This window comes from Anopheles marshallii, chromosome 2 (assembly GCF_943734725.1).
Source record: "Anopheles marshallii chromosome 2, idAnoMarsDA_429_01, whole genome shotgun sequence".
NCBI classification, from domain to species: Eukaryota; Metazoa; Arthropoda; class Insecta; order Diptera; family Culicidae; genus Anopheles; species Anopheles marshallii.
In genome coordinates, this window is record NC_071326.1 from 53,811,100 (window position 1) to 53,826,299 (window position 15,200).

General features: G+C 40.1%; 1 protein-coding gene across 1 annotated transcript; it reads left to right on the forward strand.

The window, feature by feature from the left end:
* Positions 1-3,706: 3,706 nt before the first annotated feature.
* LOC128718151 (transmembrane protein 132E) lies at positions 3,707-14,984 on the forward strand. Its single transcript, XM_053811822.1, has 13 exons — positions 3,707-3,797; positions 9,564-10,476; positions 10,723-10,905; positions 10,977-11,217; positions 11,283-11,426; positions 11,500-11,702; positions 11,777-12,101; positions 12,194-12,441; positions 12,540-12,732; positions 12,799-13,411; positions 13,475-13,703; positions 13,772-13,892; positions 14,034-14,984. The coding sequence occupies exons 1-13, from the start codon at positions 3,707-3,709 to the stop codon at positions 14,982-14,984; spliced, it is 4,455 nt and encodes a 1,484-aa protein (XP_053667797.1).
* Positions 14,985-15,200: the final 216 nt, after the last annotated feature.

The window sequence follows — 15,200 nt, forward strand, 5'->3', positions numbered from 1 at the left end:
TATAATGAGTAATGTTGATAGCAATACGGCATGGCCGTTCTTGTTGAATAATACAAAAAAGATTAATGTTGATTAACTGATTACCGAGAACGATTTATGGAGGAAACAATAGCTCATACTTGTTGCAAAGAACTTAAACTTTTTGCTTAATGGTTTGGACACGAATACATTTCATAATGATCAGTAGCCCTTTTTTACAACATTCTCTACAGGCCTCTTGATATTTTGCTTGATATCTCAGCACTCCTCAAGCAAGACCAATTTCTTTTTGAATGCGTTCTAACTTGTCCCTAGCTAACGGTTTTGTTAATACATCTGCTATCATCGATTCCGAGCAACAGAAGATAACATTGAATACTCCATTGATAATTAGATCTCTTACAAAAGTAAACTTTGAAGAAAGTTGCATTGCGAAGTTACGTAGACGTGTAGACGGAGGAAATTGTAGGACAACAAACTTGTAGATACAAAGTTTACTTTTTTTTTTTTTTTTTTTTTCGTTAGAACGGCCTGGCCGTATCGACTTATTTTACCACGTAGCCGGATAGTCAGTCCTTGCTACGGGGGATTGGCCCGGATGGGATTTTGGTCCGGTCCGTTCGTGTGAAGACCGGCGCCGCTACCATCATGCCACCGGGCCGCCCCCAAAGTTTACTTTTAGATCTCTTACAAAAGTAAACTTAATATTGTTAATATTGTTATATATTTCGGACAGAAGATGAGTTGTTTACACGTTGAGTTGCAAATTGTAACTGATTTCTTATTTATTATTCTATCCTAACCTATCCCAATTCTACAATAAACTTATGTATGTATGGGTAATAGAAGATATGATCAGAAAGATATATGTGGTGCACCTCAACCTTATGATGGTTAACTCGCGTAATGTATAATTACGTATAATTTTTACGTGTAGTTCTAAATTCACATATCGCTGTAATCGGATGCAGATTACACTAAGATTATGCAGCATAATCTTCACCGTAATCGTGATTATAGGGTAGTCGAACTGTAATACATTTTGATAGTAACGTGAAATCTTTGTTTAAAAAAATATTCGTAATCTCTGAAATTACGCGTTATCGCTGAGAGTATGCAGTGTCTGAACACACGGTACAACCTACTGTTAATGTTCCTCCTTTTCTTTGCTCCATGAACAACATAAACACCACTAATTAATTTATAAACTATATCCGAAATTTATCGAAATGCAAAAAAAAAGCTTGGCGATAATTATAATTACTGTAACAGTTAAATTTCGTTAGGTTGAATAATGATAATAAGTAACCATTAATGGTTAGTAGTAGAATATTAGATCTAAATGTAGTTGCTTAGGTTGTTTTTATATATTTTTAAAGCATTTTCATGTCTATTCAATCGACAAACCTACAAACGTAGATCGAATTCGATCTTTAAAAACTGCTTTTTATTATTAAAGCCATGGAGCTGCAATCTGTTAAAAATTGAACACTACAAACATAAAACAGATTGCTATTTTATTTTTTGTTTATTTCACGTGGGTCTGGTTTTCATCTGGAATGGGGATGAACATGACAAGATACTTCAACAGCGACTTTTTATTAATTGCCTTCGTCTTAAGAGCTTATCCCAAGTGCCGATTGGCACTCACTTCACGCGTTAAGATGTTTTCCGATTCCGAAAATGTTGTGAAAATTTAAGTATATTTATCCGGAGGCCTGTATTTCGTTCTATTTTTGTTCGTGCTCAAAAGCATCACAGGTTGGTTAGATCAAACTTAGTCTGGATTGATCAACACCATAGAAAGCACTATCTATACGGCTAGTGGGTAAACTGATGTATAGGAAAGCAATATACGATGCCGTAACCTAAGTTAACAAGGTCGTTAGGTATAGGAATCACTATATAAATTCTACTCGTGAGTAACGGAGCGTTACTGCAGGGTAGGTATAGGTTTTTTCAATGAGAAAGTTAAAAAAAAAAAATTCCAATGCATTTGTGCTACGTAAGCTCGGTCGTCAAACCCTGCATGCAAACTAGATTGTTGTCGTTTTTGGTGGTCATACAAATCTAAGCTTACTTGGATGATATGAATATGGTTTGGTTTAAGATAAATTTACGTTTATTGCTAAATGTTCTGCAACAGGCTCGAACTAAAGCTTTAAAGCGAATTCAATTGTTTGCTGTGAAACGTATAGAACATAGATATTTTCATTCGTTGATACATATTTCTGCTCAATTGCAGAATTGGATTGTTGGGATTTTCCCGGGACGAGACGATTTTTAGTAGCGCAAACTATTATTTTTAGCCGTTGATTTGTGCTTCAGTAATCCATTACACAGGCTGAGCATAATTTTAAAAGATATAGGCCTGCTAATTCGGGCTTTTTTAACTGTATTTACCCGTAAGTTGGACATTTGTTCCTGGATTGGTTCCATCCGGTGGTATAATCTGACGCAAGATTGTTAAGAACAGCTTAAGTGTTATTTGAAGTATTCATGTTAAAATAATACGTTGCATAAGGGCCTCACAGTACAGGTGGGAGGTGTCGTATGTTCTACGATATATTTCATATCGTATCGTTCATATCGTTCAGGACTGATCAACTCAAAGACCAAATATCGAAAATACTACGCTAGCTGTCCAGACCAGACGAATGGCTATATTAGACTAAGAGACGAGCCTAGTAGACCTTAAAGTTCAAGGTCTGTTAAAACAAATAACTACAACAACAGCTTTGTGGGACTTGAATTATACTTTGCCAAATAGTTTTTTATATATGAAAGCCAAGGTCGGGTAGAAATGTAACATCATTTTTTTTTTTTTTTTTCGTTAGAACGGCCTGGCCGTATCGACTTATTTTACCACGTAGCCGGATAGTCAGTCCTTGCTACGGGGGATTGACCCGGATGGGATTTTGGTCCGGTCCGTTCGTGTGAAGACCGGCGCCGCTACCATCATGCCACCGGGCCGCCCGTAACAACATTTTAAACTAATTAAATTTAAAATTAACACCGTTAGCTGTTGAAAAAAAACTCTTTTCCAATATCATGGAGTTTGCGTTAACATTGTAGTTCCGTTGCGTAGCCCTGCCACCGGGCCGATTAGTTAGTCGCTATACAAATTGTAGTTGGTAGTAACGTAACGTTTCCATTGTAACGTAATTTCGCGATGCGTGGATGCGTGGTGAATGTATATATATGTATATAATGTATATATATATAATGTATATAATGTATAGAATAGCTCTCGACTGACGGAAATATTTTTTCTCAAACGGCTCCTCCGTTTGGCAATGGTAGTGCAAATTTTTAACTTTCCGTTTGACAAAATTCTGTCATTGATTTTTAAACGTCTGAAACAGCCAAACGGAACGTCAAACAGAAAGTCGTAATACCAAAGTGACATTGTAGCGTCGTTTCAGAAGACGTTTGAAATTGGGAATGAGCATGTGTATCACCCAAAAAAATACAAAACATAATATGTGCTGTTTAAAATTTTAGTGGTCGATCATGGCGGGGAGTTATCTGTCGTTATGATCGTAAACCTTCATCTTGTGCCAAATAAGCATTACCGTCGAGTAGGTCATCGCCGTTGCGGCCATTTCCTGGAGTATGATCATGACGCGGTACCTTCGACATGCCATACGACCAGCCTACTTCAGCATATGGATGTAGGATCGGGTATTGAAATGCGTCAAACATCTGATGAGATTCGTACACCCGGATGAGACCCCCCGGTATTTCGGTTCTGCAGGACGATATCACGCGGTTGACCGTTCTCGGTGCTGAGCAATATACCACCGATTTCTTCAACGGTAGGTCGGTTATAGCGACGCTAATCAAGACCGGGCAGTAGCGCATGAATGTGCAACCGTACGTCCTCCAGGCATGTCATCCGTTCGTACGCGTGACGGAATATAGCGGTCAAAGGATAACATACGTCAAACATTCGCTGGAGTTTGGCTATTATTTCACGATTTAACCTAGTGCTCAGTGCCAAGCGCGTTTCGACCATTTCGTTCCATTGCTTCTGAACGCTCGAGTCGTGATCGTATAATTGAACCGATTCTAACCTAAAACAATTCACAAACGAAACACGCCAGGCCGAGGACGGATATCCTGTATACCGTCGTCGTAACGATGGCCGCACCGTCACTGTTAAAAGAGTACCGTTGGACAATCGTTTTGTGGTGCCGTACAACCCGTGGCTCTGTCATAAGTACGACTGCCATATGAACGTTGAAGTATGCTCGAGCGTGGCCAGCGTGAAATATTTATACAAATATGTGTACAAAGGCTACGATCGTGTTGCTGTTTCTGCTGCTGAGTCTTTGGACGAGATATAGCAGTATCTGGACGCTCGATATATTTCCGCATCTCTGGCCATGTCGACCATCTTCGGCTTTGAGATGCAGGCCAAAACGATAACTGTGGTTCAGCTGCCAATACATTTGGAACATCAGCAAAGTATCGTATATAGAGCAAACGATAATGTGGCTGCCGTGCTTCAACGAAGCCACCACAACATGCTGACGCGCTTCTTCCAGTTGGCAGCAAACGAACCGAGTGCCCGTTCACTAACGTATCAGGAGATCCCGGCCCATTACCGTTACGCTAAACCCTCGCGGAGATTACCGTGGTACGATGGCACAGGAAAACAATGGATACCGCGCATTGATCGTGGTTGGCCGTATGGTCTACTGTCCCATGTCGCAGATGGAACGCTACTGCCTTCGTCGAATGTTATGATACCGAAAGGGTCCTACATCATTCGAGGATCTGAGAACAGTTGACGATACGGTTTGTGCGTCCTTCCAGCAAGCAGCCACCATGGCCGGACTACTGCAGGACGATTTTGAGTGGGATCGAGCACCCCAGGAAGCAGTTTCGTTCCGGATGCCCTGTCAGCAGCGTCAACTTTTTGCCCTCATCCTTTCAAAAGGCTTGCCGCAAAATCCACGTCGACTTTAGGAGGGGTATGCGGAGCACCTATGTGAAGATTTTAATTGGCAACACAGGGATCGATACACTTCCGAGGACTCGGACCAACATCGGTTATTGCATGCGGTGGAACAATTTCAAAGTTTGCGTATCATGGACGGTTATCTTCGCGATACGACTCCAATGAAAACGCTGGCCAGTTTTCCGGACATGCCACAGCTCGGTGAATTTTCTTATTTACCAGTCGATCTTCTCCGAGATTTTCCATATGCTGAATGTTGATATGCTGATCGATGCTGAGCGGTTGTACAATATCAGCGAATTGGATGAAACACTTTCTTCGATAAACTTGCTCAATACTGAGCAGCGCATAGTGTATGACATTGTCACTGCAGCGGTGGAACGTTTTGGAACGAGAACGGATTGTCTTCTTCAAGAGGAACAAAGCCTGTTCTTCCTGGACGGACCTGGTGGCACTGGGAAATCTTTCCTTCTGAAAAAGATTTTAGCTTATACGCGTCGCCAGTCGAAGATAGCTCTCGCTGCAGCATCGAGTGGAATCGCCGCGTTGCTTCTTACTGGTGTAAAAACGGTGTATTGAACTTTCAAGCTGCCACTTTCGTTAGATGAGAACACTCACTGCACCATACCCTTCCAGTCCTCACTTGCGAACCTGATGCGTCGGGCGTCGCTGATCGTCTGAGACGAAACTTCAATGAGCAGTCGCTACGCCCTCGAAGCCGTCGACCGTATACTGCAGGATATCGTACGTCGGTCATTTGGTGGTAAGGTGGTGTTGCTCTGCGGCGACTTTCGCCAGGTTCTACCCATTGTCCCGAAAGGTACTCATGCGCAAGTGGTGCAGCAGTGTATAAAAAAGAGTGTACTATGGCAGCAGTTCTAAGTTTTGCGCTTGAAAACTAATATGCGGGTTCGAACGGCACCGAACGCGCAACATGCAAGCTATAGAAAGGAGTTTGCTGACTTCTTGCTCCGCATTGGAGAGGGCCGCCATCCAACGATCGGATCCTTCTATCGCAAAGCTTCCTCGAGATATACTGCCCCGTACAACCAACCTAGAGGCTGATGTTCGATCGCTGATCTGCCGTGTCTACCCGTATATTGGGCGGCACTATCACCAATCGCAATAATTTACTGATCGTGCAATCCCGTCACCAAAAAACTTGGATGTAACAGCTATAAATAATACCGTGCTGGAACAACTTCCTGGCAACGAAAAATAGTATCCGTCAGCTGACACGTTGGTCAACCAAGAAGTGCACGATGCGCTACAGCTGCCAACTGAATCTGAAACTGAAAAGCTGCCTCCACTCGCTCAACATGAGCGGAATTCCGGTTCATCATTTACGAATGAAGCAATATACACCGGTATTACTTTTGCGAAACCTAAATACCGAACGAGGGCTGCGCAATGGGACGCGCCTGCAAATCATCGCTCTTAAATCGTACTGTCTACATGCATGGATTCTGACGGGCAAACATCAAGGAAACGACGTGCTATTGCCCCGCATCTTCTGCGACAGCAACGATGCGAGCCTTCCATTTCAGATCCGTCGCAAGCTGTTTCCAGTGCAGGTTTGTTTTGCGATGACAATTAGCAAGGCGCAAGGCCAGTCCCTGCACCATCTTAGCCTGTACTTGTTATAACAAATAGCAGTCTAGCTATGATATAGTTCCATTATCTTGTAATACATGGTACTATAAATTACTCTTCATTTCGTCGGTTTCAGATTGTGTGTATTTTCAAAGCGTTCTCGTGCATTTGCTTCCCCTCTTAGTGCGTTCCACCCTTAGTTTCTCTATTAATTCCTTAACCCTTTGTCCCAATAAGTTTTCAGTCATTTCGTTTATCCGTACCCTAACAAATTTGTGTTATGGTTGTGTATCAAACCATGCCCTGGTCAATCGAATTTCACTGGGTAATTAATGAAGTTAACTGGAACCATTGACGCCCCGTCTATTCTTAACGCTATCAACATCCTAGCTACAGGTAGAACATGAAGAGCCAGAGAACTCCTACCACCAGACTTTAGATCTTAATAAATTGTACTAGCGACCCAATTTTGCAAATGATCTCTCTCTGGTCTCTTATAACGTGCTACGTTTTAAAGTTGATATCCACATGGGGGTAAACCAAGTGGGAAAAAGCATTTTGACAGTTCTATATTGTTCTTTGTTTGTTGTTGTTTATGTATTTCGTTTTGTATTTTTCAACCTGTGGTATTGTAGTTTATATTGTGTCCAGGTTTAGGTCCAGGTCTGTTAATGTTTAAGATATTTTGTAATTATATTGTTATGTAGGCATCGTTTTCCAGGTTACATGAAATAAACAAATAAATTAAACTAAAACTAATTAAAACTAACAAACTAATTAAAGATAATTAGAAACTCTAGATGAAGTAAAAGTGTACTTTTGTTAGTTTAGAGGTTGCTATGACTTGTAAGAGAAATGGTGCATCAGGTTGCCCTTTTGTGGAATTCAATTCCTAACGTCACCAGATTAGAATGGGATAAGCAAAGTCCATGTCATGTACGCTAGTCTCAGATCGTATGCAGTTTCATTCATTTTTTTTATTTATCATTTTATGCAACAAAATCTTCATCATCAGAAGATGTTGCTTAAAACAAACATCATGGTTTGATATACCACACGCTGTTCTACTGACATCCGCTTTAAGTAGTGTCAGTGTGTGTACTTGCACTGATGTGTACCGTTGAAATGTCATGTGCTGCGCTTGTTGTGACAGCCAAACTACACACACAGTTTGACAAGTCGAATGATTATGGCACAGTCTGCGCCTGTTGTCAATCCCATACAAAAATCTGTCTGATGCGATTTGACGCGGTTTGGTACGTGTAGTTTGAACAGCGTCAGGATCAGATCAAAACAATGTTACGAATGATGTGTTAATAAATGTTTAAAGGGTAGATTGCACCAAACTTTGACTAATTTGGAGTACCAATGAATAATGAATATAAAACATCAACAAACTCAACGTCAAAGCCGTTTCAACGGATGATATCAAGCTGTTTGACGCAGTTTGTCCAGACACGATTGGGTTGTCTGGGAACCAAAGATTATAGCGGCGACTGTTATCAAACTGTGTGTGTAGTTTGGCTGTGAAAGGCACTTGTGTTGTTCTGTCATCTAAAAACCTTGTATTGTATGAGTCAAGATCCACGTTAAACTGTTTTCGGTAGACTAGTTAATTAATTAACATTAAACATATTAAACATATATTAAACCCTAGAATGGGTCCGAAAACAATACCTTGAGTAGCTCCAAGTGCGTTTTCAATGGAATTATATAAACTCCCCGACATAGTCCTCTGAGTTCTATCTTTTAAATGGGGTTTTAGCCAGTTTAATTCCGTGCCCTCACTTCCAAAACTTCCTCAACTTTTCATTCTAACAACTTACACCTATGTAGATGAAAGACATTTCCTTCCCTCATTCTAAGGATGCACCTTATCCCGGGTTAGCTCGATAATGAGGGTATATTACATACAGGGTACATATACACATGTCCTCTATGTATGCCATGACGATGTATTCCTGAAAGTCCTTTAAACCCTTCCATATGGACAGAGGAAGCGTGCTAGGTCCTAATTGAGCTGTAGTGATGGCGTTAATAACTCTCCAGAAAGGTCGGAATAATGTATTGTCAGACGGTTGCACTAGACCGTGAGTGTTCAGCGGTCTTGGAGTGGTTGTAGTGCTATCTCTAGTCACAACGGGCTGTCGTCCATACTGGTAGTCCCAGATTGCTGATTAGTTGTTGAAATTTGTTGTACTTTTACCCAGATAGGATAGGTTAGGATTTGTCCTATTTGTGGTAGGTAATGTCCTACTCATCTCTAGGCCTCAAAACTTTAACAAAACAATAAATGTATTGGAATTGTTTTGAAAGATCCAAAAAGACAGCTTGTGTTACTTCTTTCGCTTCATAAACTATTTCTACATTGCTAATACCAGATTCAGTGCCGTCAAGGACAAACATGTCCTTGTCGATACCCAGACTGTTCCGGTTATCCCGAACAGTGGAGAAATATTGTACAAGTTGTGTTTTTTTACATAAAAAAAAAAACAACAAGAATCTTTTCCAAAATAAATAAATAAATAAATGTATGGGTCTCTTCCGCTTTAACAGTGTTAGGCACTTTCGCTGCGTTGGCACTGATCTTAGAGACTGGTTGTTAATGTCGAGAAAATCATCGGATATTGTGTCAAAACAATCTGGAACAACCTGATAAATAACATTATCACTACCTTCTGAGTTATTTAGTTTCAAATTAATTAACTTTAGTTTATATCGATCCATTTGTCAGAAATGAAATTAGGGTGTAAATGAACTCATTGATTGCTATTCTGCAGATTCATCTTATAAAGGACTCCTGAAATGTAATTCTTTTATACTATTGATTATTTAAATATTACTAATTAAATGTAGTTTATAATACGAATTAAAACATTACATTACTCTAATTACTAATTTACAAATTACTCTAATTAATATTTTTCATAAAATTGGTCTTCATCCATAGAAAATAAAATAATTTTGCTTTAAGTTGTTATTTACGCTAATATTTCAATTGATTGATTCTTTTTGTGTATTACAGGTATTCTAAGTCTGACGTTTGCAGTAGAAGTTCACTTCGAAACTCCCGACAGTGGTTTTTTTCTGAAGCATTCTCCACGACAAAGTGCACTGGCATCAGTCGTGTCGGGTGCAACATCTAACAATGGCAAGGTACGATCAGCTAACGGCGATTCCTTGCTTTCGGTGGATCGATTTACGGTAGTACAAACTAATCAACCAGTGTCTGTGCGAGCCAGTTATGGGCCTTTCTCAACGAAACAAACAGTACCCGCACGATACATCGTACCCGATGTTCTGGAAACCACGAACCTTGACGGTAACTCTTCACAAAATACCACTGCCGCATTGATGGACTTGCAGCAGCAATCTAATCTGCATCTGGACATATCAGCCCATGTTGTCCGGAGCACAATTGCCCGTGATTCACCGGTGCTTCGTGTTTTGTTTCATGCTGGTGCCGATCCTGGTGGTCATTTACAGCGACAAAAAATATGCGTACTATTGCACGCTTCCATGGGTAACAGAATCCCTCTTAAAGGTAGATGTATGCCTGAAGGAGAAGATGGAGTATGTGTCGCAGAAGTAATAATACCAGCCAACTGGTGGCCAGCACTACCACCTCCAGAGAGAGATGGCCGACTATCCAGCACTCCACCGAAAAGCCCACAAAGATTAGTGCAAGTATCTTACAGTGTGTTTGAACCTCCTGCTAGGAGTCCTGAACTTTGTGAGCCTAAAGTGCAGATTCAACCGCTAACGCCATTTGCAAAAATTCCGCTTAGTCAGTCTCAATTGCCCTACAAAGAACTTCGCTCTGATAATACACTTACAATGATGGTACCACAGATACCATTGTACCCACTTTCAAAACTACACGTTCCAGTTTTTCTTCATCCGGAAAATGGACAAAATATTGCAGTATTCATAGTAAGGTACGTAGATGATTACTAATCATAAGCAACCTTTAGATACCTTTAGTATACATTTAGATCAGATTTACCTAAAATATTTACACAATTTTAAACTTTCTTTACGTTATTCGGATTATTTATGTGTAAATTACAAGAAATCCGGAAAAATGTAATGGTACAATATTTGACAAGAACGTAGCAAACAATAGCTATTTTTAAAATAAACCAACTTTGGTATTAACTAGGGTCATCTTTGTATAATTCCAGAGCTCGAGTAAAAGCCGGTATGCGTATTCTTGGTGCTGTAGCATCATCAGATGAGTGGAACGTTTCAGTAGAGAAGGAAAACACTAAACACACTGTGGCGCGGGTAACTGCTTTTCGTAAAGATCAGGATCCAGACAGTCCTACGAGAGGAATTCGTTTTGATGATGTTTCTTCGAATGAGGGGTATGTACCGTTATTAGAAGATTAGGTATATAGCGTATGTTTATGAAGCTACAATTTTCTTATAATTTTAGTGTTGTTGAAGTTTTTTCATGGTTGCTTGAAATTTCTAATGATACCAAGGAATATTGGGATGGTGGAAGAATCATTTGGTCCGTTAGCTATGTTCACGATGGACCGAAAATGAAATTAGATTTGTCGACTGAATCCTCACTGATGAGCAGCACCGGTTTGCATGAAGAAGGTCGAAAAAAAATAGTAGCAAAACTCGATATACAAAAGGATGATATTCAAGCTGTATTGCCTATTGCCAAGGTAAATAATAGGAGGGTTCTGTGAACCGGGTAGAATCAAGTACATTTATGATTTTGAATTTACAGAATTGGGAACTTATGAATACGGCTGTTCTTACCGGTAGACAAGTATCACAGGCCATGAAAGTATTCATAGTATCACAAGCTGGCAAAATGGCTGATGTCACACTTCAGAGTTCATGCCAGACCGAAGATGAAAGTGTGATAAAAGTAAGAGTAAAGATGTAAAATAAACGAACTTACGAAATAATTACAATAATCTTATTTTTTTCTTTTCTCAAAGGTATCGTCGTCATGCAGCTCCGTTTATGTAGATGGGTCAGAAGTACGAGGTTCATCCAATGCCTCAATATTGGTAAAATATGGAACATATTCCGGACTGGCTCGGTTCACCGTATGGATGCCTGAATTTCCCTTAGAGGTATCCGTCGCCGATTTTCGATTATCTCAGATCAAAGGTTGGAAAATTCCGGAGGATCATAACACGTAAGCATAATTTATCGTACTTTTTATTGTTTATTTTGCATACCATTATATTCAAAACAAACTTATATTCGCAGTGTAAATGGAAAACCAAATCGGCGCAGGAAGCGAGCATATAGCAATGGTGGTGCATGGAGTCATCATAACGACGATTTCAACAATGGCGTCTCACCAGAAAGAGGTGTGTGTCGTGCGAGATATCAACAAAGTCCGGTGGAAGTATATGCGAGGTTCGTAGCAATGGATCAAGATTCAGGACGTGTTAGCTATTTAATTTCCCGCCGTACTGGGTTGCGGGTTACGGATTTGGTTCAATCGTTACTGCGAGTTGCGGATCCAAAAATTGCTAGTCTAAGAGGACGAACACTTCAAGGACGTGCCATGGGCCGCACGGATGTTCAGGTAATTCATGCAAACGTGTTACATTGCACAAATACAATAAATATGTGTATATATATATGTATATATATATTCATTTTTTTTCTAATATACAGGTTCTTTCGCCAATCAATGGAAGGGTAATAGGCGCTCGTGAAGTGCGTGTAGGTAGTGACAAAGTAACTATAACGCGGTTGATAGTTAAAGTGGTTTCCGGATTACAATTATCAATATCTGGTGACGGTTCGATCGATAGTGGGTATATTGCCGAGACCTCGGTTACACGAAGGCTAACTGCACAGTATCAAGAAGGTCTTCTTGATATTGAACTAGAATTTTCCGATGGATCCAAAACACCCCTCAGGTTTGTAGTATAAACGTAATAACTGTTCAGCTCACATCATGTTCACTTAATTAATCTACATGGGTCTGATATGTTTCATTTTGTTTTTGTTTCTACAGAGATATTTCTGTCGATGATTATTTCCTCTTGGTCGAAAGTCTTGATACGGAAGTTGTTGCCTTTGCACCAATGCTTGCATCGCATCATCCACGAGTTATAGCAGTTGGGGAAGGAAACGGGGAGTTATTAAGAGTTACCTTGTTGCTTTCGGAGGAATGCCGTATTCGTCGTAATATGCCGGTTTCCAAACAGGTACATTTACAAACAGTACACAAACCATTAAACATATTCTAACTTTCATGTTTCGATTCATATTAGGGTATTAAGACATCTGTTGGTCCGTTGGTTAGTGCACTTGCATCTGTTCAAGTTGATTTCAGTGGATCAGATACGAATACCAGAACAGACACATTACAGAACGATGGTGCTGTGGGGCGAGATCGTAACAAAATGGGAAAAGAATTAAATGACTTAGAGGATATACTTATTGGGATTCCGCTGCAGGATGATAACGGTCACGAAACTGCAGCTGTTGTGCATTCTTCCAGCAAGCATCTTCGAGGAAATGTAGGCGGTGGTATTATCAGCAGTAACAGCGGGATGGTCGGAGTTTTCTCATCAAATAAAAGTATGGTTCATGGCGATGCATCCACTCTTGAAATAGGCATGTACATTGTGTTAACTGCCTTTTGTTTGGCCATTGCCGTATTTGTGGTGTCATGTGTGGTATACGCGTCTAAGTACCGACCGGTAATGATTGATGCAAATGGTGATGCTAGTGTACGCGATGGTATGGGACATTCAACTGTGTTTGATATTGGAAAAGGTAATGAGTCCTGTGCTACTAATGCACACGATTGGGTATGGTTAGGTCGGGCAACTGTTGATCGATCTAACGCGGATGTATTAGAAGCAGGTGCAAGTCAAAAAGGTAAGGTGTTGAATTATTTAATGGTTGCTAACTACTAATGCTTATGTTTCTTTGCGATCATAGATTCACGGATGCACATAATTAGTAATCCAATAGACTCTAAATACGATGATATGAGCGAACAAGTCGTACAAATTAATAGTTTCGATAACCCCAATCATATTCAATTACCATCAGCTGTAGCTGTATCTCTGCAAAATAAGCGTACAGGAATCATAGCAAACGACAAATCCGTTACACCAATTAATTCCTGCACATATAAGACGCGTGATCGATACAATCGTGCAATGAAGTAAGATTAGTAAATTCACCTGGTTGGCAAAATTAGACGCTTGATTGCAATTTATTTGTTTTTTTTAGTGATGAAGTCTCTATAATACCGCAACGTAGTACGGCAACGACGGTGGTTGATCGAATCGAATACCGTCCACCAGTGCCACCGCATCGTAATATAGGTGTAACTGCTCATGTTTCTAATAAGGTAAGGTTTATTTCTTTTTATAACGTTAAAACAGTAGAACGTATTTTTGTGAAAGAAAATTTCAGCTAGCTTCAAATAATTATAACCTTTTAATTATAATAATACGTTTTTTAAATATATTTTGTCACAATGATCATTTAGCAACTGCCTATTGACACCGTTCCACAGTTGAAGATATCGAAGCGTTATCATCATCGTCCTCCCAGGACAAGCGGTGGGATAGCGCTCAGTAATGTGGGTAGCAGTTGCTCGAGCATGAATCCCGCATTTGATATACAGCTACAAAACAGTTCTGGATTACAACAGCGTAACATAAATCATACTCAGCAGCAACTAAACTTAGCCCTCTTTAATGGTGGTAGCAATGGTAACTCTAAAAATGCTAAACAATACCAATTAGCGCAGTCGATACAAACTAGAAAAACGAACAGATCACCGCACTCGTTTGAAAACATGGGCTTCTCTATCACCTCACTATCTAATACTGAAAATTATCAAAATGGCGATAAAATCCATCAACAACATCGGTCACCAAAAGAATTGCATATGGCTGAACGTTTGGTAGAGCAACCGAATGGCCAACTGACGGCATTTAAATTTGACACAATAAATCAACATCAAAAACATCATCAGCCATTTGAATGTCCTAAGTCCTCAATACAATCACCTGAGATCATTGCAAATCCAGGTGATCAGAAAAGCACTGGTTACAATCAACAATTCCAGCAACAACTGAACAAATCTCTTGATGGTATATGCAGCGTCGGTAAACAGAAACACATCGATGAGGAAGAAAGCCAAAAAAGCGTGTCCTTATCCTCAGATGACGATGGTGGCTTTGCCCCAACAGTTGAGCAGTCGTGTAGAAAAATTAATGTTAACGTGGAAAGTACTGCGCCAGCCTATGTTGCGTCTATGATAGCTTCAACGAAAGAAGCTAACAAAAAACCAACTGTAGTGGGAAATCCGATGTTTTCAACTACACCTGACAGTGAATTGGGACCGGGAGAAAGTCTAGGGTTAGATGATCTAGACATGGATTACGAACAAATTATGCATTACTTCGATAACCTGAAGGTAGGCAAGTACTAATCCCGCCATGCAGTGTATTTTATAGTTAGTATGATTTATTAAACTAAAATAACACGACCCTTTTTTCTTGTTTTAGGAATCGAATGCCTGAGTGCAGGAGATCATTGCAAAGATTCGCGAAATATTAGCCACATTTCAGCAACAGTATAGAAACGTGGCGAAAACACCGTTGTCCAGTCCAACATGTATTCCGGGTATAAAAGATCCTAACTTTGA

Excerpts from the sequence above, each read along its gene's own strand:
- LOC128718151 (XM_053811822.1), top strand. The coding sequence starts at position 3,707 with ATGAGACCCCCCGGTATTTCGGTTCTGCAGGACGATATCACGCGGTTG. Across the intron at positions 3,798-9,563 it reads TACCACCGATTTCTTCAACG|GTATTCTAAGTCTGACGTTT; the intron begins GTAGGTCGGTTA and ends TGTGTATTACAG. Across the intron at positions 10,906-10,976 it reads GATGTTTCTTCGAATGAGGG|TGTTGTTGAAGTTTTTTCAT; the intron begins GTATGTACCGTT and ends TTATAATTTTAG.